This window comes from Sarcophilus harrisii, chromosome 2 (genome assembly GCF_902635505.1).
Source record: "Sarcophilus harrisii chromosome 2, mSarHar1.11, whole genome shotgun sequence".
Taxonomy (NCBI): Eukaryota; Metazoa; Chordata; class Mammalia; order Dasyuromorphia; family Dasyuridae; genus Sarcophilus; species Sarcophilus harrisii.
The window spans coordinates 605,255,778-605,282,753 of NC_045427.1; the positions used below are offsets into that span (position 1 = coordinate 605,255,778).

The 26,976-nt window shown below is 36.0% G+C and overlaps 1 protein-coding gene across 2 annotated transcripts in view; it reads right to left on the reverse strand.

The window, feature by feature from the left end:
- Nucleotides 1-18,722: 18,722 nt before the first annotated feature.
- Nucleotides 18,723-26,976, reverse strand: part of BMS1 (BMS1 ribosome biogenesis factor) — a 32,650-nt gene continuing 24,396 nt past the window's right edge. Inside the window, exons 15-22 of one of the 2 annotated variants that reach the window (XM_031956381.1) lie at nucleotides 25,625-25,813; nucleotides 23,983-24,163; nucleotides 23,493-23,551; nucleotides 22,837-22,959; nucleotides 21,400-21,547; nucleotides 20,710-20,885; nucleotides 20,105-20,266; nucleotides 18,723-19,306 (exon numbers count right to left, since the gene is read on the reverse strand). In XM_031956381.1, the coding sequence (XP_031812241.1) occupies nucleotides 19,064-19,306; nucleotides 20,105-20,266; nucleotides 20,710-20,885; nucleotides 21,400-21,547; nucleotides 22,837-22,959; nucleotides 23,493-23,551; nucleotides 23,983-24,163; nucleotides 25,625-25,813 (1,281 nt within the window). In that variant the 3' untranslated portion in view covers nucleotides 18,723-19,063. The remainder of the gene's footprint in view (nucleotides 19,307-20,104; nucleotides 20,267-20,709; nucleotides 20,886-21,399; nucleotides 21,548-22,836; nucleotides 22,960-23,492; nucleotides 23,552-23,982; nucleotides 24,164-25,624; nucleotides 25,814-26,976) is intronic. The other variant, XM_031956380.1, reaches the window with a different exon arrangement.

Sequence of the window (26,976 nt, forward strand, 5' to 3'; positions counted from 1 at the left end):
GTGTCTCTCTGTGTCTGTCTCTCTGTGTGCCTCTCTTTCTTTCTCTCTTTCTCTCCTCTCTCTCTTTCTTTCTCTCTCTCTCTCTCTCTCTCTCTCTCTCTCTCTCTCTGACAACACACACACACAATTGGGACATTTCTTCTATTTCAAACTTCTTATGTCTTTCCTATTTTAAGGCAGCTTTCAAAGGAAGAAAACTAGCCTTACCATCATGGGAAAAAAATGGTCCAAATCACTAATAATTAAAGAAATACAAATCATCTTTAAGATTTCATCTCATACCCTTTGGATTAACAAAGTTGAAATAGCTAGTGTTCATATAACTTTATATTTTGCAAAGTATTATGATTCTCACAACAATACCAGATTGTAAGTACCATTATTATACCCAATTTTACAAGGGAGGAAACTGAGGCAGACAAAAATAAAGTTACTCATCCAGGGGTACTTAGTGAGTATGTAAGGCCAAAATTGAACTCAGGCTTCCTGAGTTTACCACATAGCTTCCTCTAGGCAACTGAAAATTACAAATAGTATAGGGGATGCAAGAAAACAGGCTCATTAATACTCAGTTAATGGCAGAACTCTGAATTGATCCAACTATTCTGGAAAACAATTTTGAACCATGCCCATAGAGTTCCTAAAATCCATATACTCTTTGACTTAACAGTACTATTGCTAAGCTTGTACATTCCCACACTCTACAAAGAAATCAAGAAAATAAATTTAAAAAAATATTTAGAGCACCTCTTTTTAGAGTGACAAAGAAATGGAAACTTAAAGGATGCTCACTGAATTAAGTGACACTTAATATATAATATATAATAATAATATATTTTAAATGAGCAATTTAGAAAGACTTAAAAACTCTGACCCATGCAATGATCAACCATAATTCTAAGACAGCTCATGAAGAATGTTGCCTACTTCTTACCACTGAGAGGACAGACTAAATACACAGAATGAGACACACATTGGAGATGGTCAATATGGTCATTTGTTTTGCATGATTAGGCACATTTCTTAGATAAGACTTTTAATTTTCTTTTTATTTCTTTCTGGTAGGACTAGGAAGTGGAAGGGAAAGAGAATGTTGTTGTTTCACTTGTGTCCAACTTTCTGTGACTCTATTGGTTTTTCTTAAAAGAATAATAGATTGGTTTGCCATTTCCTTCTCCAGCTCATTTTATGGATAAGGAAATTGAGGCAAATAGGGTTAAATGACTTCTCCAAATCATTTAACTTGCTAGTAAGTCTCTGAGGCCAGAACTGAAGTCAGGAAAATGAGAATTTATGATTTTAGGCCTGGAACTCTATCCACTGTGCCACCTAGATGCCCATCGTAAAGAGAGTAAATGCTTGTTAATTAATAAAAAATTAACTATAAAAGTAAAAATACTTGTTGAATCAATGAATACTAGATAGAAGACTCATTCCAAATGTGGAAGAATGACATATCTTAAAGGTACAAAATGATAAATCATTGTAATCATTGGGGAAGAAGATAAGAAGAAGACAATGAAATTAGCTCTGTCAAAAAAAAATGATATCTTGTGGGGAGCAGATTGAGCTTTTAAATTATTTAATAGACATGGGTATGGTAGGGACAGATTTTGGAAGATTTTGAAAATAATATTTTTGGGGGATAGTTAGGTGGTGCAGTAGATAGAGCACCAGCCCTGAAGTCAGGAGAACCTGAGTTCAAATTTGACCTTAGACACTTAACATTTCCTAGCTGTGTGACCCTGGGCTAGTCACTTAACCCCAATTGCTTCCGCAAAAAAAACAAACAAAAAAAAGCAATAATAATAATAATATTTTTTCTTGTTATATGCATTGTTATAAAAGATGGTTGTATTGTATTATGTATATATGTATAAATATTAAAAATAAAGATAATATTAAAATAAAATATATTTAAAACAATATTAACTTTTTAAAAATTAAACCAAACAGCAGTTTAGATTTAGAAAAAAGATGTCCTTGTCCTAATTATATGAGTACAACATTCGTCTCTTTCTTCTTAACTACCCCCTACCCAAGAAGGTGAAATTATGATGTCTTAACTACCTACTTCCTGAACTATTTGATGACTACCTTAACTGGCCAACTATTGCAGGCAAATGTCAGTCATGCTTTTTTTTCTATCTCTCTACCAGTTTCACCAACAACTGGGCAGTCCTCCAACTTGTCCTCCTTAACACTCCATTCTATACAAATTGGGTCAAATTTGTCCTTTGTTCCTGGACTGGGTACATTAATCTACTCCTAAAGGCTCCCACATCCCAGTCCAGTAATATTCTAGAGAGACCATAGTGTCACTCTGTATGTTGATTTCCCCCATTAGAATACAAACTGTGTTCCCCAGAGCTAGCATGCTATTTAACATATAGTAAGCACTTAATTTTTTCCCCATTCATTCCTGATTTCATTGAGGTTATCTTACCTGCAGTTATTTCCTTCTGCCACAAAGAGCTTCAAGTTGAGGGCACACCGAGTGCTAACAGAAATGCTGGCATTGGTGGGTGAGTCGGGAGAACCAGGGCCTATAGTGAGCAGCAATTGGGATTGGCACTAGGGAAAGAAAAAGACTTTATTTTATTTGTCTCAGTATTAAGAGCTGTAAATATTATGGTTATCAAGGGAAGGGGGCCCAAATTTCTTTTTGGGTCTATCTGGGCTTCTCTGAGCCTGTTCCACTTCTAGGAAAAGAGGAAGAAAAATGAATTGATCCACCCCATTCTCCAACTCCTGCCCCCACTTATTTTCTGAGAAATACCTAGAGGATGAATAGATTAGAATAAATAATGTCCTGAAAGGCTTTAACCTTCCAAGGATGGAAGGTGCCAGGTGACTATTGCTAAGCCCAGAAAAGCAAATGGACATTGGGCAGTCTTTTAAAAATCTCCTTGAATCACTTAAATTGCCTCCCATAAGCCTCTCTCAAATGAAATGTTTTATTTATGGTTTTATGCAGCAAAAGATTGGAACACTAACTTATATTAAAGGAGAGAAGAGAAAAAGTACCATCCCTTGTACTTCCTTTGCAAAGACTGTTGGGACTAATGGACATCAGTCAATCTGAAAGACAGATCTCCCTCTGCCAGCTGGGCCTGTAACCCTAGAATATTGATCAAGTGTCCACATCCCTCCCACATAATAGAATTTCTTGGGAAACTAATTGTTTTCTCCCCTTTCATCTCCCTGAATGAGGTCAATAGCAAGGGCAAAGAACAGAGAATTAGTTCTCTTAAGTGTTTCTTGGCAAAGAAGAGAGATTTTTTTTTTTCCTTTCTAATTTCCAAGTGTAAAAGGGGCTATTTGAAACACAGGAGATCTTTATGAAACTAAAAGTTATATGACAGGAAATTCAGTGGCCATGTGTTCAGACCTTTTCTGAACCTTTCTTTTTCTTTTCTAAAAGAATTGCAGAATTTCAGAGTTAGAAGGGACCTCTCAATAGTTATCTAATTCAACCCATATCAGAAAAATAAGCAATTTCCTTTGAAACATACCTGACATAAGTGTAATGAATGACCTTCCTAATTTGCTTAAAGACATCCAACTGGGGAAATCCCACTATCTTCTTTTCTACTTTTGGACAGAGGCACATGGAGTGATAGGTTTTATAAAGAATAGCCTGGTGATGCTGTTGAGGGAAATTGGAGATGGAAGGGGAGACAGACAGAGAAGCAGAAATCCACAGAGGAAGAGAGAAACAGAAACAGAAGCAAAGAGAAATAGAGGCAGAAGCAGAAAGAAGCATAAAAAAAATTGGGGTAAAGAAATAGAGACAGAAACAGAAACAGAGAGATAAAGAGAGACACAGAGAAACACCAAGACAGTGACAGAGAGAAAGAAATGAAGAGGGAGAAGGAGAGAAGAAAAGATGAAGAGAGGAAGGGAAAAGGAGGAAGAGACTAAGGATGAAGAGAGAGGAAGGGAGAGACAAAGAGAGAGACAGAAACAGAAAAGATTCACAGAGACAGACAAATAGACAGAGAGAGATGGTGATTTAAATGGTGAATGGGAATTGATTGAGGAGCCTTTCAAATAATCAGACAGCTATCATAGACTCCACAAGTCTCCTCTAGACTAAACATTCCTGATTCCTTCAATTGGTCCTCATTTGGCATAAACTTCAGACCCTTATCATCCATGTAGCTCTTCTCTACATGTTCTCCAGCATCCTTTCTAAATTGAGTCATCATTTAATAAGCCAGCCTTCCTTCATGGTCTGGACAATTTAAATCCAAGGGTTCCCTGGTGACAAATACAGACTCTGTAATCATGGATGTACAAATCACACCATCTCAATGTCTGCAGCCTATCTTTGGTTGCACTACATGCATTAATGAAAGGAATTTCCTCCAATAAAGTTACAAGTCCAGGCCCAAAAAGGAAGTGATTCATCCATCAATAATGTCTTAAAATCCTATTAGATTTAGGATTGTTTTATAAGCTGCTTTCTTTTGTTTAATATATAATTACAGCAGAATTAAATTTTCTCAAAAATCATAACTCCTTAAAAATTCTCCTAGGGCCTCACCTGAGTATTGATATAGTGAGTAGGGTCCATAGTTCTCATCTGAATTTGTCTGTCTACACAGATAATGATTCTGGTAGAAAGAGGAAAAAGTGAGCTATCCTGATTTTCCTCTTTCTACTTATCTCCTGGGATAGGCACTTAGAAAAAAAAAGGAGTAATAAGCATTAATATTCAAAGAATAGAATGAGGCAGGTTACTCTTGCTAATCCAGAGGAACAAATGGACATTTGGCAAATTTCTGTCATTTTGTATTTGTTTTAAATATATTTTATTATTGGTTTATCTAAATACCTCCTATAGCCTCCTCTTATTTTTCAGTAGACTATAAACTCCTTGAGGGGAGAGCATTTCATTTTTTCATTGTATATATATATATATATATATATATATATATATATATATATATATATATATATATATATAAAACATCTGGCCTTTGATTGAATTAGGTCTTTTAAGATATCTTTCTATATTATGTTAAATTCTCTCTCTTAAGTTTCTTTAAAATTCAATCATCTAATATTTACTATTTTCCCCTCTTTTCATTGTTCTCTTTTTCATTACCTTCTTTGTCCCATGTCGCTCCCCCAAGAAGGATAAGAAATACAAAGCCAGGAAAAGTTGGCAGAACCTCTTTGGGTCATAAAGTGGAAAACATGATTTCAAGCCTCACATTCTCTTGGAAGAGTGGAAGTAGAATATGGGTAAAAAATGAGCCATACATCATCTGACAGTCATTATGTTTATTTGTTTCGTTTAATTATACTTTTCTTTTATACAGGACTGTATATGAAGTGAGAGTGGGGGAAAATTCATCAAAAAGTAATATCAGTACTCAAAAGGGTGATCAATAAAACATTTCCCCAAAAAGTGCTTCCTTAAATAATACTGAAGACAGCCCTGCCTTATATATGTCAACTAAGATATGAGTTTTCCTTGAGTAATAACATTCTTGAGATAAATATAATATAGTCTTGGCAAAAACTTCTAAGTTCTAGAGATCAGGAGTTTCTGGGTCTCAAGGCTGACCGTCCTATAGGAGATTCTCTGGAATAGCTTCTTGAAAGAAAAGATGATTATCACCAGGAGAGTGAGCCCAAGCTATGTCCTAGCTTGACAAAAGGTATGGACTTTGAGGATACCAACCTCTCAGGAGAGTATAACAGAATGATGGGCTATTATGTCAGGTTTTAAGTAGTTGTCAATGGGTGATTTCTTGAGTGCAGTTTTTTGAAACATTTTTCCTGCAATAGAGAAAATGAAAAGTTGCTCTACTTTGTACACTGAATGCATTTCTGGAAGGGACCTTTTAATCTTTTATAAAAGAAATCCTAAATATGAGTCAAATAAAAGCTTTAAGAGATTTTTCTCTGAGCCTCTTGGATATTGTTCATTTAATGAGCCAGAGAATACAAGAAAATGACTCATTCTCTTTGGGGTCAGACTCCCCCAGAATATGAAAATGTTCTCAGTGAGCTAAGGGTCCCTTGTTGGGATGAACCCCTTATCTTAGACCTTGGGCTAAAGATGTTCTATTTGAATGATTTATAAAAGACTTCTCCTTGGATAGGGCACCTCTAATTTTTTATAAAGCCTGTTAGATAGAAGAGCTAATATAATTTTTCATTTTCTTATTAGTATCCATGTAATACTGCCTTGGCTACTTGCCAGGGTCCATTTCTAAAACTGGCTGCTTAAAAATTCATCCAATCTTGGGCACTTCCTGAGCCATTCTTGGCAAAGGAAGTTTTTATCTATCAGTTCTTTGGAGTGCTCAGTCTGTTCCTGTGACACAACCTCTGTGCCAACCAGACATTAGGAAGTCAGCATCCGTAAGCATAATCTTATGAGTCCATCATCTTGTGGCCAGCATCCGTAAGCATAATCTTACGGGTGATCATCTTGTGTCCATTTAGAGATTGTTTGGCAGTAGCTGGGTTCCTCGTTGCACATGAAGGACAAACAACAACAATAACAAAATGGATTCCTCTCCCCAAGAACGTCAGGGAGACCTCATAGCCTCTATGACCATCTACCCCCAAAAAAGTCTGAGATCCAATGGCTTACCTGAAACTGGCACAGAAGCAGCACCCATTTATAGACAGATTAACTTGAGGGAGTAGCAGTGATTGATAAAGGGTCCTTTTCAGATGTTTGGCCAATTCTAAAAGCCAAAGGGATATTGGGAATTGCTCTCAATTTATCTTGGGAAAGGTGGAAGAGGGATCAGCATTACCTATACATTGGTGAAAAAATCAGGAAATACAAACTAAGTTTCTTTTGTTGCTCCCCAAAGATTCACATGAAGGGAGGAAAAGGGAACAAGAACTGGAGGGGGCATATGTCTTTGAGATGGCTCAATAATGATACTTACTGGATCTGAGTTCAAATTTGGCTTCAGACACTTAACACTTCCTAGCTGTGTAACCCTGGGCAAGTTACTTAACCCCAATTGCCTCAGAAAAAAAAAAAAAAGATACTTACTAAGTATGAATAAGAAAGCAAAATTAACTGATGATTTTGATTATTTAATTAATTGATGATTGTTTAATAACTAATAGTGACAATAGTAACAAGACCACCACCTTGTGACACTTTGTAAAGCATATTATTGAGGAAGGGTATAGCTGATCTCCTTAATTCTCTGTCTCTGCTGTTCCTCTTTCTCTCTCTCTCTGCCCACCCCCCCACACACACATACAGTCTCACTATCTTTCTCTCATCTCTGTCATTCTCTCCTCTTCTCTCTCTGGATCTATGTCTCTGTCTGTCACACACTCACATATCAAAACAAACACATCATCTTATTCCCAATTAATTCTGTTCCTTCTCCCACCTTTCAAATCTTCTTCCTATCCAAATCCTACTCCTCTATTAAGGGCCAATGTAAGGCTCCATATACCTTTCTGTTTCACTTTTCTTTATTCTACAGCAATGGAGAAAACATTGGATCTAGAGCAACCCAGCTTCCTCTGCACTATATTGTCTCTTTGGGAAAGTCACCTAAGTTTACTGCTTGCTACTTAAGTAAATTTGGTCACATCATATGCTTTTTCTATACTCTCCTCCCTGATCTGTAAAATAAGAGTCAGCTCAGGGGACTAGAGAAGTCCCTTCTAGCTCCAAATCTATGGTCCCATGAACCAATCTGGTTTTGAAGTTTTTCATCTGAAAAAGGAAGGGGTTGAACTAGGTGATCTCTACAGTACTTGGCTTTAAATATATGATCCCAAAGGACGAGCAAGTTGGGCATTATTATTTTCATTTTACAAACAAGAAAACAGGCTCTAAGAGGTGAAATGTTTACACAAGTTATAAATAACACAACCATGACTAGACCTCAGGTCACTGGATGCCATGTCCAAAATTTATATTATGCTTTAACTAAATTTGACATTTAGTTAACAAGTATTGATGACACTGTCCTAAGTACTGGGATAACAGAAATGAAAAGAGAAACAGTCCCAGCTTTCCAGGAGCTTACACTCTAGAAGGATGAGAAGAGCAAATGCACAGATAGCATGTACATGTACGTGGAAAATACAAGGACTCTCAAGGAATAGAGCAAGCACTGATAACTAAAGGAAGGGAAAGAATTAAGGAAAGGCCTCGTGTAGGCCTTCAAAAGAGCTACAAATGGGAATGAAAATATCATTCCAGGTTTGGGGTATTGGTGCAAAGGCAATGAAGATGGGAGATTTAAGGACATCTGTTGAAATGCAGAATGTATATGAGGAAGAGTGACATTACATAAATGAAGGTCCAGAAGTTAAATGCTTTGGCAAAGAGCTTCATAGATAATCCATGTCCAAACAAGTACTCAAATCCAAGTCAAAAAATCCTAAATTTAGAGCTAGCCAAGACCCATAGAAATCATCCAATATAGCTCCCACATTTTACAAAGTACACTAAGACTTAGAAACGTTATACTAATAAGTCCACTCAGTGAACTTTCAGTGGGAGGCTTTCAAAATGCTTAGACTTCAAGCTCCCAACTCTCCCTACTCTCAATAGGAAAGGTAAAAATAGTAAAAGGCAAAAAAGAAAACCTTAACAAACTATTTGATAAGGTATGTTGATAAATCAAACTCATTATGTCAAAAATATTTATTTTATTCTACAGAATGATAGATTGGAGAGCAATTAGATGGTACCAGTAGAGTGCCATCAGCTGGTAGAGCACCAGCCCTGGAGTCAGGAGGACCTGAGTTCAAAGCTGTACTCAGACATTTGATACTTACTAGCTGTGTGACCCTTAACTCTAATTGCCTTAAGAAAAAAAAGAATGGCTTGGGAAAGACATTATGACATCTCGGATAAGAAGCCGACCTGAAATAAGGAAGTCTAGCCTCTAATACCCCCTGACTGGTGACCTGGACAAGTCACTTAGTTTCTGAGAGTTCTAGGCAACTCTAAGACTATTAAATTACAAAACAGATGCCAATATATATATATATATATATATATATATATATATATATATATTAATAAGAGGAATTGTAAGTTTCCTATATCATAAAATCACAAAGCTTGTTTAAAAAATAATAACAAATTAATACAAAGGATTAGTCAGGGGATTATATTTTAGAAAGAGAAATGGCAAAAAGAAAAAAGGAGTGGAGACATGAGTCAGACTCCCTCAACAAGTATGAGCAGGAAGGTCAAGACAAGGAACATACTGTTCACTTTTCAAGCGACAAACAAACTCCCGGGATCCAAGATGATGAAGGAGATGAAATCATTGCATTGGAGAAATTGGAGGGCAAAGGAACCTCTGAAACTATGCCAAAAAAGGAGGTGTGGGTATCTTGGTATATTTCCTTCCTATAATGCAAAGTGGTGAGCTCCAAGGATGGAAATGTTCCTATAGTATACAAGCTTAGACCAGCCTGGACCAGGAAAGAAAAAGGATGCAATTCTTAGGTATCTTCTACCTTGTAGCAACATGCTGAGACGTAGAACAGCTGGCCTTCTTGAGGGAGGTAATTGTACAAGGTGAGCAGGGCCTGGTCCAATTCCAGTTGAACACCTAGCACATACACACAACACAGAAGAACATCACAACTAAGTTAAGTGAGATCTCTCCCAAGGGTACTCTATCTCTGTCTCTTTCTGTCTCTGTTTCTATCTACAAGCCCACATTTTTAGGGGGTAGGATGTTAGGTAATGATGAATAGTTGGCTATTACTAACTAAAAGGCTTTACCCTATTTGAATTTAAAAGACAGCAACAGACCTAGAAAAGGAGGGGTGAACCAGTGTTGAGAAATTCTCATCAGTCTTTTCAATCAAATTATGTACACAAGAATATATGTCTTATGTGTGTATAAAAGATACTAGTCATTATAATTACATGCACATTGCAGATGAAACTATATTATCTAAGGACAAACATAATGCACTCCTGAACTCTCCCTCCTCTCCTCTGCAAATATCAGGTTCATAAATTAAACTGGGCATTAGGTAGGTGTGTCTACATCATAAAACCAGATTAAAAGAATCATTCTTCAAGTCTTGGGTGCAGAGAATACAGAGTAATTATGCAGTCAAGTTACAGAGGCAAAATCCACAAATCACTACAATGTGATTCAATTTAACAAGTGGTTAACAAGTGGTTATCTACCCTGTGCTAGATCCTGGGGATACAAAGACAGGACTGAAACACCTTGTGCTCAGGGAGCTTATATTCTATTATAGAGTTCTAACAAGAGATCTGCTCTTTTGTACATTTTGCCTAAGTCATTCTATTGGAATGGAATCCCTGTTAAGTCTGAGCTAGGAGATTCTTCAGATTTTCTTTTCTACAGCTTCTTCCTCACTCACCTCATTTTACAACTGAGGAAAAGGGACTCAAAAGAAGTTAAGGGACTTCTCTAAGGTCATATGACTTGTATGTGATAGAATCAGAATCTTGTACTCAGGAATCCAGATTTCCCTTATGAGTCCTAGATCAATCACACTGCCTTCTCTGAAACTACAGAGTTGGAAAAGACAGTACTAATATGTTCAATTCAAAAGTAAGGGCAGGTTGGTCTACAGACAAGAGCAGTGGACTAGGATTGAGGTCCTGATTGCCACTGTGCCATGACGTTGCCTTTTGACATTTGACAAGTGATTTCTACCCTCTGAATCTTGGCTTCTGCCACTATAAAATGAGGGAAATTATATTCACCTTCCTTCTTTGAAGGACTGTTGCAAAGATAAAGAAATAATACTCATAACAGTACACTTATATCTGTAAAGCAAACAATTGAAAGGCATATCATTTACATTATATATTCATATTATTATTTTATGAAATCACAGATTTATCAAAAATTATCATAGCTATTAATATTTAGACAGTTAATAGGTGGTTTCTTCAGATCTTAGGGTCTCAGGGGATGTGGATTTAATATTGAGGTGACAACTTTCTGAATCTACAATTTAAAAAAAAACTTATTGTTATCTTTTGTTTTAATTAATCATTTATGAATGTATTTCTTCCCCACCTCCTTACCTAGAAAGCAATCCCTTGCAACAAAGAGAAGAAAAAAAGCAATTTTTCAAAATATACCAACACATCAACCCTATGTGGAAACATACGCAGTATTCTACACTCATTAGTTTCCAACACACACAGAAAGAGAGACAGAGAATGAGAAAGTGAGAGAGAAAATGAGAAAGTGACAGAGAGAATGAGAAAGGGGGGAGGGAGGGAGGGAGAGAGAGAGAGATCAAGCTTGACCAGGAAAGATATATTCTTTTCTAAACTGACCTGGAGTTAGGAGTTTCAAGTGCAGACTATCTGACAATCTTTAGAAATGTTCAGAAAGTTTAAAGGGTTAAGAAACAGCTTTTGAGGATTTGAGATTAGTGTCAAAGAGAGAATTACAAGCTGGCTGTGTGGCTTAGTGTCACTCAGTGTAGTTTATTTAACCTTTATAGGTTTTTTTTAATCATTTCTAAATCATAACAGCACAAACAATACTAGAAACACAAGAGAAAAGCAGTGTTAGACAAAGTAAGTAGTCGAAAAAATGATAATTGATTAGAAGCTGAAGTCACCTAGATTAGTAGCAGGAACAATCATATCAAGACAGCTATTTTTTAAAGTATAGTTTCTTTGTTTTTTCCTGTATATAGAATGGAGCTTCCAGAGATCAGAGACCCTTGATTGCTTCCTCACCTTCACCACCACTCCAAGTGGAGCCCAAGACAGCAAAGATCCAGAAGACTGAGTCGATTTTCAGCTCCATTTTCTCTGGAGGTGTGGTTATAAAACTTTGTCCCTTTCACTGAGCCGGGAACAGAGTTCAAATAACTTAATGACTTTATTTAGTAAAGATAAAGATCATATTTTATTTAGACAGGAAAAGATGCAGTAGCTACGGATCAGCAAATAATTTTCCATTCATTAATGGAATCAAATGGTCCGTATGTAGTTTTTAACCTCCATCACCAGACTATCAAGAAAAAAAAAAGTACATTTTGCTATGGCTCAAAATTGAAAAAGCACTTTACCTAAGTGGATTCAGGAAGTAGTGTGAGTGTTACTATTGCATTTTACAGTTTCTAAAAAATGAAGCTTATAGAGATTGACTACTTTATATGGCTCAAAGATGGAGATTTGAACTCAGGTCTTCCTGGCTCTGAGGATGATCCCCTATCCACTATGCCATGCTACGTTTAACATGATCAAAACAGTTATGGGGTACAGTGGGTAAAATAGGGAACTTGGAGTCAGGAAGACTTGAACTCAAATAGTTTCTCACATACTCACCGAGTCCTCCTGGGTAGAGCTCTGTTGCTTCATATCTGTTTCCTTATTTGTAAAACAGGGTTAATAATGAATTCATGAGAGTCAAATGAGGTTACATTTAAAGGGCTTTGCAGTTCTTAAAATTTATTTATTTATATGCATTTATATAATAATGTATAAATGCACTTATATAAAGCAGGTTATAATTGTTATTATAGTAGGCAATTAACAAATATTTAATTGAATCTGACACCTCCTGAGTGCCATACTTGCTGAGTGACTATGTAGCCAGCAGAGCAGTTCATGGTCATCCACCCATGCAGAATCTCCCCATCTTAATTCTAGGGAAAAGTCAGATCTTTGCTGATTTCCAAGAAATTTGAATATCTGGACCTTCTAGAGAAATGGAGGAAAAGACATTCAGGTTCTTAATCTAGTGAGGAGACATTTTTCTGAACAGATGGATTGGGAAGAAGTTGATTGATGAATTGTTTGATTTAAAAAGAAAGATTTTTTTCATTAATTTTCATTATTTATATTTTTATATATATTTTATATATGTTTCATTAATATCTATTTTGCAACTTTGACAAGAAAGGAAGCAAAAAGAAATATTTGAGTTGTGATTTGAAGGAAGTTAACTAGAACTCCTAAGTACAATACAAATGCACTTTGGTTTTGTTAAGTTTTTTTTATTAAAATCTATTCAGTTAATAAAACATTATTTCTTTTGCCTTCCCTTGCCAGCCCTCGCCGCCACTGTTAAAAAGAAAAAAAAAAAAAAGTGGGGAGGTAGTAACAAATTTGCATAGACAATCAAAATAAATTCTCACACTGCTTATGTCCAATAATAATCTCAGCATTGTGAATCCAGTAGTGAGTGCATCACAGCTTTCTCAGGAGGTAGATAACATGGTTAATCATCAGAATTAGAATCTAGACTTCTAGAATCATGGTTGGTCACTATTAATCAGAGTTCTTAAGGCTTTCCAAATCATTTTTAAAATTAAGACTTTTTCATTTAACCAAAAGTCATCTTCTCTCCCTTCTCCCACCAATTGCCCAGTAAAAAAGAAAGAAAAGCAAAGCCTTTATAACAAATCTGAACAGTCAACCAATCCAAATCTTCTATTAGCCACATCAGAAAACAAAAACCAACCAAAATCCAAACTGATTCAATATGCACTCTTAAGTCTATTACTTCTTTTTAGGATGTCAGTAACATGTTTTATCATAAATCCTTTGGAATCATGGCTGGTCATTGCATTGGTCAGCTCTTTTAACATCTTTGAATCTTTTAATTGTTTGTCTTTACAGCATTATGTTATTGTATAATTTTATATTGGCTCACTTTACTCTTCAGTAGTTCATACAAGGTTTCCCAGTTTTTCCGAAATCTTCCTTTGTTTCCTACAGTACAACATTATTCCATCATATTCATGTACCACAACTTGTTTCAAAATTTCCCAACTGACGGGCACCTCCTCAGTTTCTAATTGTTTGTCACCACAAAAAAAGCTGCTGCAATTTTTTTTTAAACTTGTGGCCTCTTTTTCTCTTTTATTCTATTTGTTAACAGAATATAGATCTAACAGTTAAATCCTAACCAGGTCAAAGAATATAAACAATTTAGTAACTTCAGTGGCATAACCCTTAATTAAATGAGGGGACAAATCCACAACTCCAAGAATACATTAATATACCTGTTTTCCCACAGTCCCTCCAACATTCATAATTTTTCTCTCTTTTGTAATATTTGTCAGGTTGGTATGAGATAGAACTTCACATTTGCTTTAATTTGTATTTCCCTAATTAATAGTTTGAAACATTTGTCATATGGTTATTCCAAGCTTAGATCTCTTCCTTTTGAATGGCTCTTATTTGAATCAGTTCCTTACAGATCTTAGAGATGAGGCATTTACCAGAAACTGTAAAGAATCCTGTGAAGATTCCTTTGTTGACATTCTAACTACATATAATCAGAATTGCCCATTTCAAATCACGTGATCCTCTCATCTCTTTTTAGTCATGTACTCTTTTCTGTTCAGTGATCTTTTTCTTGATTGTTTATGATAATACCTTTCATATATAGGTATCCAAACTTATCTGGAATTACTAGAGAAAACGAAAAGGAAGCCTGGCAGAAACTAAATATCTAAATATAAACCCAAATCACAGTTGTATACAAAAATAAGTTCCAAATGGATATCTGACTTAGACATATGGATATGTGACATTAGGCAATGAATATGTGTGTTTTTCAATAGTTTTGTGTCCAACTCTACATGAATCTTTTTGGCTGGGGAGTGAGAGAGGGGAATTTTTAGTTAAGATACTAAAGTGGTTTGTCATTTTGTTCTCCATTTCATTTTACAGATGAGGAAACCGAGGTAAACAGGGTTAGATGATTCACCCAGGATCACACAGCTAATAAGTGTCTGAGACCAGATTTGAACTTAAGATGAGTTCCTAAGTCCAGGTCTGGCATTCTAACCACTATGCCACATGCCCAATGAATATATGACTTAAACATAAGCTTAGCAAGAAGTGGATATGTGATATTAATGAATGCGATTTCGACTTTGGTTTGGCAATACTAGGTCTACACCCCAATGAGAAAGAGGGAAAGGACACAAATACACATACATATATATAGAGAGAGATTTTTAAGCATAAGCTTAGCAAGAAGTGGATATGTGATATTAATGAATGCGATTTCGACTTTGGTTTGGCAATACTAGGTCTACACCCCAATGAGAAAGAGGGAAAGGACACAAATACACATACATATATATAGAGAGAGATTTTTAAGCAGGTATTTTTATAGTAGAAAAAAAAATAACCAAAAGGTTTTCCTCCTACTGGTAAATGGTTAAACAAATGATAGTATTTTAATGTTACAGATACTATTGTGGAATAAGAAATGACAAATTGGATAGTTTCAGAGGAGACTGGAAAGATCTCTCTGAATTGATGTAAGAAGTGAGCAGAACCAAAGTAATTTATACAATGACAGTAACATTATAGAGAAAAACATTTTAAAGAAAGTCTTCCAAGAGACTTCAGAACTCTGATCAATGAAATAATAAATCATGTATTCATAAGGCTGAAGTTGGAATATAGTATTCATTTCCTGAGACAATGAATTTAAGATGCAGATAGAAGATTTTCAGACTTAGCTAATGTAGGAATCTGTTTTCCTGGATGTGTTCATAAGGGTTTTGTCTTTTTCATTTTTTTTGTTATGAAACTGGGGAATAGGACAGATTATAAGTATGTATAAAAATAAATTTACTAATCTATTTAATCACACTCCTTTTTAGGCAGTTTTCTTACATCTTACTCCCTAATGAACTCTTCAAAGCTGACACTGGCCTCCTCGCTATTCTTCCATCTCCCAACATATTTTCATAGCTATCCCTTGGTGACCAGAATATTCCATCATCTCAGCATCCTGGATTCCCTTGCCATATTAGCTCAAATCTCTCAACAGGATTTTTTCTCCAACCCTTCTTAATTTTGGTACCTTCCCTTAGTTGACTATCTTCAATTTATCCTGTATATACCTTATTCATACACAGTTGTCATCATCTCTCTCCCACCGGAAGGCGTGCTCCTACTTTCTTTTGCCTGTGGTTAGTCCACTCTCCTCTTCAGATTCTCCTTCCCTCTCAGCAAAAGACTTTACCTCCTATCAGTTTCTTAACTTTTTCTACTCCCAACCCCTTTTTGCCTGAGAAATTTTTACTTGACTGTCTTGAATTTGAGCTGAGTGTGCATACTGTGTGTTCAGATTGAAGGCTGCAGTGAAGCTGCATGATACAACACAGACATGCGCTGTCAAAAACATCTCAGATTCATAATGTATTTGATTTTAAAATTTTGGTTGTTGAATTCAGAAACCTTGCCAAAATTTTTATAACCCCATATGGGCTCATGACCCAATTTAAGAAGCTTTGTCCTACAGGACACATAAAACCTCCCCTACACATCTCCTCCCCCACTGGCTCATCCTTTGTTCTAGTTTCTGGAGAAGGAATAGTCTTTTTTGTCAGCACAAGCTTCTTAAGTCCTAGACTCTTTCCTCCCCTTTCTTTCTCAAACTTCCCAGGGAAACATTCCCTCTCTTCTTATCATTTTCTGTTCATTAATCTCTGATTCCTCAGGTCACTTTCAACTTTGGGAAGGGAAAAGGGAGTAAATGATCCATTGTTACCATCCTTAGGGAGCTGGCTTGTTATTTTCACTTGAGGTCATAGACTTTGCTACTACTTCTTTCTTTTTTTAGATTTTGTCTCATGAATTTCTGGATGTTTTGGCTGCAGTTTTTCCTTCATTGTTATTCTTTATATATCTCACCTGGTAGATCATACATTTGTAGCTTTCTTCTTTCTATATGCTTGTTATAATATATTCAAAACAACAAACAATAACAATTTTACAAGCCTTTGTTAGGAGTACACCATGTAGCCCAGAATGTTTCCTTATAATATTCTAAGGACTGACCCACAAATCCAATTCTATTCTCAGATAGCATCTTCTTAGTTCTTTTCTTCCCAAATCATATCTTCCCCCCTCTCACCCAACCCCTCCAAAGAATTCTTCTTTAAGAATCCAGTGTGATACTCATGCCTTCTAAGAGAAATACACTTACCAATGACCTCTTTGTACACCCTCTGAACACCTAGCACAGTGTCTTACATACAGCACATACTCAATATTTACCGAAGTGGGAATGAGCAGCTTCTTTCCTATGCATCAGATGTGGAAAAGTATGAACTTAGTGAGATGGTTTTTTGTTGTTTGTTTTTTTTTTAAACCTTGCAAAAAGACTGCCTACTTTTCAAATCATTTTTAATAGCCAAAACTCTTAATTCTTTTTACTCATTAGCTTTTGGAATTTGCTTGGATCTGAATTAAGAAGGTCTCAATTCATTATAGAAGGGTTCTTACCAAGAAGTCTATGAACTTAGGATTATACGAATATTTTGACCACTACATTTCAATATAAGTGGTTTCCTTTTGTAATCCTATGTATTTTTACTTTATTCATAGAAAAATATTTTTTCTGTGAAAACCACCAATGGTTTCACCAGCCTGTAAAAGGGACCCATGAAACAAAACAAACAAACAAAAAAATTACTCCTGTATTAAAAGATTAATTTGGCCACCCAGGAATAGATCTGAAACAGTCCATTTGTAGATTTAAGTTCACATGTATAGGACTCTTAAGTAGCTATAATTTTAAAATATCAAAACAAAGCTTACAAGAGCATCTTCCAAGTCTGACATGCATTCAAATCCCTTCCGTCTTGTTCTACTAGGATGGCAAACTATTACTATTCAGTGGAAAACAAAGGGGGCTCAGTTACCTTTCAAAAATATGCAGACCTCAGTATTCAGTTATAGGTAAGTCAGATAAAAATGTACTTCAGGGATTGATGTTTTCCCTCAGTAGTCACTCCTATAGAAGCAGTTGCTATTTCTACCTTTGGGTCCTGTCAGCTTCTATTTGTTGTAGACACTTATTACACTTCTCAATTTCATCAATAATCTGAAAAGTTGGATAACTGTTCAATCACAGACTACTTGGATTCTCCAATTTTGCTTTAAATATGTTATAAGAAATAAAGATCAATGTGTCTGACCAACAGCTTTGAGTATGACTTCTTTAAAAGTAAACATCTAATTGATTCAAAGGAGACAAAGAAGGCTTTACAGTTTGCCTCCAACATAAATTTCTAGAGTAGTGTGATTTAGATGACCCCAAATCATATCAAAGGAGTCTGTTGGCACAGCATTCATTCAGCACTGTTTTCCTTGCTCATTTCATGTAAAAGAAAGATATCCATGGATATGAAACAAGAGGAAATGAAAGGAAGAGGGAGGATACATACAGCTCCAACCAAGCAAACACACAAGAATGCTACTGCCAGCTCCCAAGTTCCACCTAGTCTCTGAGATCATCCTCTTTTTTTATATGCTTAGGAGAAGATAACACTCTCTCCTCCTCTTGAGGCATACACTATCGAGTTATTTCTAAGGGCATCCTATAAATTCACTAAGTCATTCCAAAAGGAAGGCACTAAAATGAAAGCCTTTCACGAAGTTGTTGGTGCTGAATGACAAACCTTCCCAGAGGATACCAACCAGCTGACTCACCAGACTTCTTAATACTGATACCATGTAGCAGACCACAAATGCCAAAAAATGCTCAAGTAGAAAAAGTAAAATTAAAGTCTTCATGTAAAGAATACCATGTGGCAGAGCTAAATGAAACTATCCAAAGGGCTCACAGAATAAAAGGATTTGAAAAGGGGGGGAGGGGAAGAGGAGGAGAAGGCTGTTGATTTTCCCCCTCTAGAGGACATATCATGAAAATAAGATCAGCAGGCAATTATTGAAAATCAAATTTCTGAGGCATTTGCCCACAATGAAAAGTACTCCACCATAATTCACAAGAAAATACTTTAATGACTTTATGTAGTGGGCCCTGTGAGCTCAACTACATTGCGGTACCTCAAGTGTTGTAGGAAACAATCCACAAAAGCATAAATTATCTCAATTTCTATCTGTACGTGTTCCAAATGCTCCAAGCGCACACCACGTCACCCGTACATTTCCTCTAGGTCTCTCTTTTCCAAGACGTGGTCTGTGGGCAGTTCAGCAAGAAGTCTGGCTCAGAATCCAGTCCTTTCTTTGGCTTGCTATCTTCAAGCCCACCAATATTTTAAAAGTGGTCCTCAGAGAAGCAGCGGACACTGCCCAGAGCATTCAGAAGGATGCCTGCCCCCCTGACGCCCCAGCCCCCTTCAGGCTCGACCTCAGATTCTTCTGCTCTTTCTGGCCCCTGATTCGGAAGAGTTTTTTCCTGGCCTCCTTCTGACGCTTGAATTTCTCCTCTTCCTCCTTCTGCTTCACTTTGAGATGCTCTTTATGCTGCTGGCGATGCTTGTCCTTGGCCTTCTTCATCTTGTAACTGTGCACTGTGCCAAGAGCGGCAAGCAGGGAGAAGATCTGATTGGGAGAGAGAACCAAGCCATCAGAACAGTGTTTTAGAGACATGACATTTTGTAATCGCTTATCAGGAAATTATATATCAACCCTCAGTGTATCAAAGATAAAGTTCAAATGGGAGTAAACAACTGTCAGCCTTCACTAGGTACAAAGTAATGGCAAAATACAACCTGGTAAATCTTCCTTAGAACTCTGCAGATCTTTCTGACAACATCATGAAGAGGATTTACTTTTATGTGTGTCTCCAAATATTTCTGACTCCCTGGCCACTATTAGCATCATTAGAGCTAGTCCTGAAATACAACTAAAGCAAGAGACAAAACTCATGCCTTTAAGGAGAGCTTATGTTGTAGGGGACAAATCTATCTTTTCCCCTAAATCACAGAAGATTTCTACTCAATGTCTTAATTACATTACCTAAAAACACTATCAATGATGAAATAGTCTAGTGTGCTCCTATTTGTGAATGCTATAAAGACATGGATTTGCATAAATGAACCCTATTTGTATAAATGTTAGGGTTCATTCATGCAAATACTTTTGCCTTTTTACTCCCAAATGAGATGAAGTCTACTTTAATCTTGGGAGTGCCCTTCTTTCCCCTGATAATGGCTTGCCCCCACATAAACAGATATGACTAGAGATCAAGGAAGTTGTCCCTCTTCTGAAGCAAGAGATAATCTTTCTCAAAAAGCTAGATTTTCCCCAGACACAAATGGGGATGCAATGGAAAGTAAAGTAATGCATCATGAAATTACATAAAAACACAAAGCATAGTATGTCATAGCAATGTCCTACCTTTTTTTCATGAGGCTCCCTGATAACAGCTGGTCTCACCCGATCCCTTGGCACCTTAGCAGCCTTCTCCTGGTTCTTAGGCTTGCTCTTAAAAGGCAAAGCTTTTTGCAGGGCTTTGGGAATGTGCAGTGAATTAAAATGCTTTTTCTGCCTCACTATTGGCTGAAAAAAAAATAAAGCCACACAATACAATATTTTAAAATTATGTCAAATATATATTTTTCTAAACTTTGTCACTTATTCTCTTCAAAGGTTTTCTCTTATTACAAAAATGCTAAATTCTACCTTTAGATACAATTGAAGAGTAATCTATCATATTTATTGAGCATCTCTTATGTATACATACTTTTCGAAGTGGCAGGGAAGGTACAAAGCCACATAATCTTGTAAGAAGACATTTGAGGTTATACACCTACTACTTTATTAGCAATTAGCTTAAGTAAACATTTATCAGGATCCCTAGGCAAGAGTTCATAGTAATATTTGTACTATACTGGCATGCAAATGTTTTGAAAAATTTGAGTTGAAAGAAATAAGACAATTATTACATGCTGCTTGATTTATTATTACCTTGATAGCTTTATTCTCTGAGTACAATGAATTACCTTATACAGAGAATCTTTGCTTTGCTTCAGACGGATGCCATTTGCGAGGCGAAGTTGGCCTGTTGTCCTCATTCCTGCCCAACTTTCTTTTTCACCCACTGGTTTTAACAAAGATGTTACTGGATTATAGAAGGCTGGTATGGAAACAGGATACCAGGTTCGCATGAAGACAATGTCTAGAAGGGAAAAATTCTTATTTTAAATCTATAAAAGAAACTAAAGTTCATTCATTCTCTCAAAAAATATTTATTCAGAAATCGTTAGATACAAGACACAATGACAGTAGTTTTGGGGAATATAAAGGTGAGGCTGTGACACAGGTTCCTTCCATTATCATCGAATAATTAATGCATCCTGTATTCATCAATATATTCTAGAAGCAAAAATACTAAAAATTTATCAAAGAAACCCGATTTTGATGAACGAGAGGACAGGAGAAGTCACTAAAATAAATCAAACGTTCCTGCTCATTAAACCCTCACTAAATCTTTTTTTTTTAAAGGCTGACACTATAAGTTGAATCAAAAAGAATCCAAATAAACTGTACCTCTTATCAATAGCAAAAATATAACATATTCAAATTGCAGTGGCCCCCTAAAAATCTCTTTGAATAATGGCCTGAACTATGATAAATTAGTAAATACTAGTACAAAGTAAATTACTTGAGTCAGATCAGAGCAGGTTACTTACCACTCATCAACAACTTGTCCTCAAAGGTGGCTCTGAAAGCACCTTCTGGGGCTCGAAGAGCTTTCTTAATCTGTCCTCTTATTCCACTGACGGTCCGGATTGCAGCACCTTCAAACTTGGCCACTTCCAGGGCAGAGTTGAACATTCCCTGTGAGTGATTTTATCAAACATTAATCATGCCCTCTACTTCTATAGTCAAGACTTTTAAATCAATGATTAAGAAATTTTTTTTAAAAATAATGAATAAAACACAAACAACCAAAATTCATAATCAACAGAAAACTGACATTGAATAAAGAAATATCTGGGCTAAATGTTGGAAACCAGGACTCTGTGTGTGTTCATTAATCTATTTGAAGTTCTGCTGTGCTTCATTACAGTAGAGTTCTCTGGAGAAGAGAGACCTTTGTCAAAGAGTCATTATGTAAAAGTTTTATAAAATGTTAACCCTGGAGAAGAAAAATATCTGCCTAACAGATAAAAATAAACATAGGCATTTATTGCATAGGCCTAGTCTTTCTCAATAGAGAATCTCAAAAAAGCTTCTATTAAGGAAGAAAATTCACCAACGAATAAAAATAGAGGATCCTGTTGTACTTCTATGCCCAATGAACATGATGACTTTCAGCCTGTAGGCCTATGGCTCTAATTTGAACAATCACCTCACTTTAGCTGCATTATAAAGTCATGATGTGCATAAAATATACTACCAACACATTTCATTTGTATGGTAATTTGCAGAGCTCCTAGTGAGTCATCAGATTTCTAGCAATTCCTATAAGTAACACAGATATTATTATCTGGATTTTACAAATGAATAGTCAAGCAAACTAAGTAATTGAGTTTGGTAGAAGAGGAACAAGACTGAAGTTGGAATCAGATTCTCTTGATTCAAATACTACATTTCCCCTTTTCTACCTAATTGTAGGTAAGACACAATCTCCCTGGGTCTTAGTTTCAGCAACTATACATGAGGGAGTTGGACTAACTGATCCCCTAATGTTCTTCTCAATTCTCAATCCTCATTCCTATGAACTTCTCCAAGTTAAGAAAGTCATTGAGTAGACCAGGATTAGAAAACAAAAACTTTCTTTGAATGTCTTTTTTTCCTATTCCATTCATTCCTTTAAGATTTCTAGGAATATTTGTAGACATGAAGAAATTTAAAATGCCTAGTAAAATTTAAAAATAGCATCAATTTTCTAGTTCCCATTAAGTACTGAATTGCTTAGCATTTTCTTTTCATTTTAAAATTTGATTTTCAAAAACTACGAAGATTATAAATCCCCATAAAATATAGAGCAGCATGGCAAACAAAAGCACCATCAAAACGAGGCTAAAGGGCTTAAAATCAATGTTGCCCAGTGCCCTGTAATAGTCACATCATATGTATGAAGGATGGGAGAATAGTTGGATAGATGGTTTGAACATACCAACCTTAATAAATGAGGTGTTCTTGAAGATTTTAAAAGGAAAACCTGTTAATTTTAATTTCTTCACAATTGTTATAGATTTGTCCAAGTCAAGGACAACTCCTGTGGCAGCTATCCGGAAATCAGTCTAAAAAAATGACAAGAACAAAAAAGACTGTGGGACATTTTATACATTTATGCTTCTTAGGTACTCAGACTCCAGGGAATTAAAATCAAGCCTATAAACAAGTTTAGTGCCCCTTCTAGAGCAGGGTCTTTAAACTTGGGTCCACCAAAGCCCAAAAAGTCAGGGGACCATGACTTTCTAAAAATTATTTTGATTTAAATTTATTTTACTATAGTTTGCAATACATTTAAAAGCATTATTTTGAAAAAGGTTCACCAGACAATTAAAGGGGACACAAGAGTGTACTAATGATAAGTTATTCAAAAGATATAAAAGGGACTTCTGATGAAAAGTGTACTTTATTTGCTTTTTAGAGGAAATGAAGTTTTACTGTCTTCTTCCCAACTCCCCACCCTTCCCATGGAAGTAAAAAACAACAGTATAGCAAATCACATGTGGTAAAAAACTTCACTGCAGAAGCTTTTTTTCCAAATCCACAATTAATCCCACACTTTAAAAATGCTTCCCAAATCAAGTAAGAAATCTGACTTTACCATTGTACCACTGACAGACTGAACCGCCAAAAACCCAGTTCCCTGTGGGGTGATGGGACCTAAAAGTAAATGAAAAAAAGAAATGAAACACCATGAACCAAAAAAGGGAAGGTAGGCAATAAAAGGGGGAAGGTAGGCAATACAGAGGATTTCAGGATTTCATGGTACCTCCAGAAGTGAAGAGGCACAAGCACAAGTAAGGTCTCTCAAAACCAGCTTGTCATATACTATTCTTCGGAGGCCTTGATAAGCAAGTCACATATTCAGGGGAGGAAATACTTCTACACACTCTCAGATGCTAAGCTTTCAACAAAAAGTTCTTAAATTCTTTCATTGGAATCTGTAGTCATCTTAAAATTTCAGTCACAATATCCTAAATTTTCTAATGAGGGTTGTATGTTGTAAAATTGTATAAAGGGAAAAAAAAACCTAACACTAATACCTGAAAGGTTTAAAATAACTAATGGATTAATCACTCTAACCATTTTACCCCAAAAGGTTGCTCCACAATGCATATGCTGTGGGGTGTATTTAAGAAGCCTTTGTCGCCCATTATGGTCTTCAATGTGATATAATGGGATAGTCTGAAATCTTCTCCATCCAAGGGAGAAAATCAAGGGATCTCGAGATTTGAGAATTTTCTTATACCAACGGTGCTTCTTCAAACGCATCTAAATAAAAAAAAAAAAAAAAATCGCATCTAAATAAAAAAAAAAAAAATCATCTATTGGCATTACAGGAAAATAAAAGCCAACACATATCTAAATTTCCATATATTAAAGCTTCACTGAATTTACTTCAACTTTAAAGATACACCTACTCTGTGCATGACATTGTGTCTGATACCAAGAATACAGAGATAAAAAACAATAGCCCCTGCCCTTAAGAGTTTCTAATCTGTGAAAGGGGAATCATCATGAACATAAAATAGATATAATCTTAGGTATAAAACATTAAGGACAAAGAGGCCATTACCCCAAAGGTAAATTGGCAATGCATATGAAGAGGAAATTATCAAAAGGAGAAAGCTAGAAGATCAACAACCACACGAAAAATGCTTCAAATCACTAATAACAAGAGAATCACAAATTAACACTGCAGCTGTACTACACAAACATGTTGGCAATTATAACAAAAGAAGAAAAAACAGGTACACCAGTGCACTGCTGGAGGAGTAATGAATGTGTTCACAACATTCTGGAAAGCAATTTGGAACTATGACCAAAAAGTTACCAAAATAAACATTTTGACTCAACTATAACACGTTTAGGCCTACATTCCAGAGTTCAAAGAGGAAAAAAATTGGTATGTATAAACATATTTATTGTAACTTTTGTCACAGTAGCCAGAAATTAGGAAGGGGTAACCCCTCCCCCCAAATACTAGAAATAAATGATTGAACAAATTATGGTCTATGACTTCCCTAGAATACTACTGTTCCATAAGAAATGACAAAATGGATGGTTTCAGAGTAAACTAGAAAGATCTCTAAGATCTGATGCACAACTCAGAGAACAATGTACATGATTTCAAAATTCTAGAGAAAATAATTTTAAAGGATATAGAATTCATATATATCATAAAGAAGGTGAATTTAGAAGGTGAATGACAACAATCACATGGAGCCAGAGGTGTAAGGAATTAAAACATAAAGCAAGACATGTTTTTTTTGGACATGGCCAATAAGGGGATTTGTTTTTCTGGACTGTGAATGTTTGTTGTGAGGATTTCATTTTTGTTGTCTGTAACAACAAACGGAGGAGAGAGGAAATAGAAGGAAAAGATATAAAAGCTTTGAGAATAAAGGATCTAAAAAAACAAGAAAAGAAAAATTAAAGAAAATGAGATCACTTTCAACAGGGAGAATTAAAGGCAGTTTCTTAGAAGAGGTTGCAAAACCTGAACAGAGCCACAAAAGAAGATTCTCATAAATGCAGCTCAGGAAGGAGTAGGTTCCAGGCATTAGAAATAACCCATAGGATTGCTCAGAGACATTGAGATATAAGTCCAGTACAGCTAGAATATAGAATACATGAAAGGGACTGATCTGAAATAAGGGAAGGCCAGTTGGAGCCAAATATTGCAAGCAGCCTTAAATGACAGAAACCACAGAATTAAGAATGCCTACCCACCTGTACATAGCCCACATTGCCTTCACTGTTGCCCAAACCACCCAGAATAATTGGGTAGTGGGGATCAAAGTTAAGCACAAACTCGCAGGGAACATTCTCTATTTCAATCCGGACATACATCCCAGGTCGGAAGCCTTCATACTGAACTCTGGCTTCATCATCTTGATCCTCAAATTCTGCTCGGTTAAGCTACATGTGAGACAAAAATCATAATATTGTTATCTTTATTTTTAAAATGTAAAACATACATAGCAGTAATTTTGAAATTCATGGAAAATAATGTCAAAAACAAATCCTTTTTCAAAGCAAAATCTGGGTGTTCTCTTTGCTTTTTCAAGGAACAGCTAATCTGGATAGCTGAAAAGAACCTGTCTACCTTTCTTCTCATTACTCAACATAAAAGTACAACATGGTTCAAAGATGTCTTATTATAACTACCCAAAAGTTCCTGCTCTTTTTGAAGCATTTTCCTTCCTCTCTGTGGCTCTTCCGGCATTTCTCATATGCCAAGCCATATATTCATTGAATAGATGTGTCAAAGCCTTTCTTTGCCAGATTAGCTGGGTCTTACCCACTACAAAGCAATTTTTTTTTGTTTTCCTGATTTTCTACTGTACTCAACACTTCATTGTAACTTCTTCTCTCCTCAGGTTTCCCCTCCTCCTTTTAAGTAAAAATGATCTCTCCTATCTTAATTTGATGGCACCCCATGACTAAGTCCATTCAAGCCTGAACTGTCTGTGTTTGGCATCTTCTGTTTCATTAGAATCCCAGCTTATCGACATCTGCTTTAGCCCCTACATCAAATTCCTTGGACAGACAGCTCTTTCTCCTTGACATTCCTTCCACAGAACCTGAGATGTCCTTAATCCCACTTCTTCCCCTAATTTTTCTTCCTCTCTGACAGTTTGTTTTAACACTTTTTATAATAAACACAGGTCAAAGCTGGATGAGTGCTTAGAGATTGGCTGCTCACACCTGTTATGAGGAAACTCAGTTCCAGAGTGAGTCACAGATCTGTTGCAAACAGTGAGCTAACAGAACAGTTGGATCATAAAGTTGCCCAATTCACAAAACTTCCCAAGTATTTACAGTGTTTTGTTTTGCTTTTTAATAATGAGGATGAGGATGATAACATTTATTTAATGCTTATTATGTACTAGGCACCGTTTTAAGTACTTTACAAACATTATCTTTTTTGATCGTCATAATTCTGGGAGGTAGATACTGTTATTTTCCTCGTTTTACAGCTGAGAAAACTGAGGCAGACAGAGATGCAATGACTTGCCTAGGTCAAACAACTAGTGTGCGTTTGGGGCCAAATTCGAACTTAGGGTCTCCTGCCTTCAGAC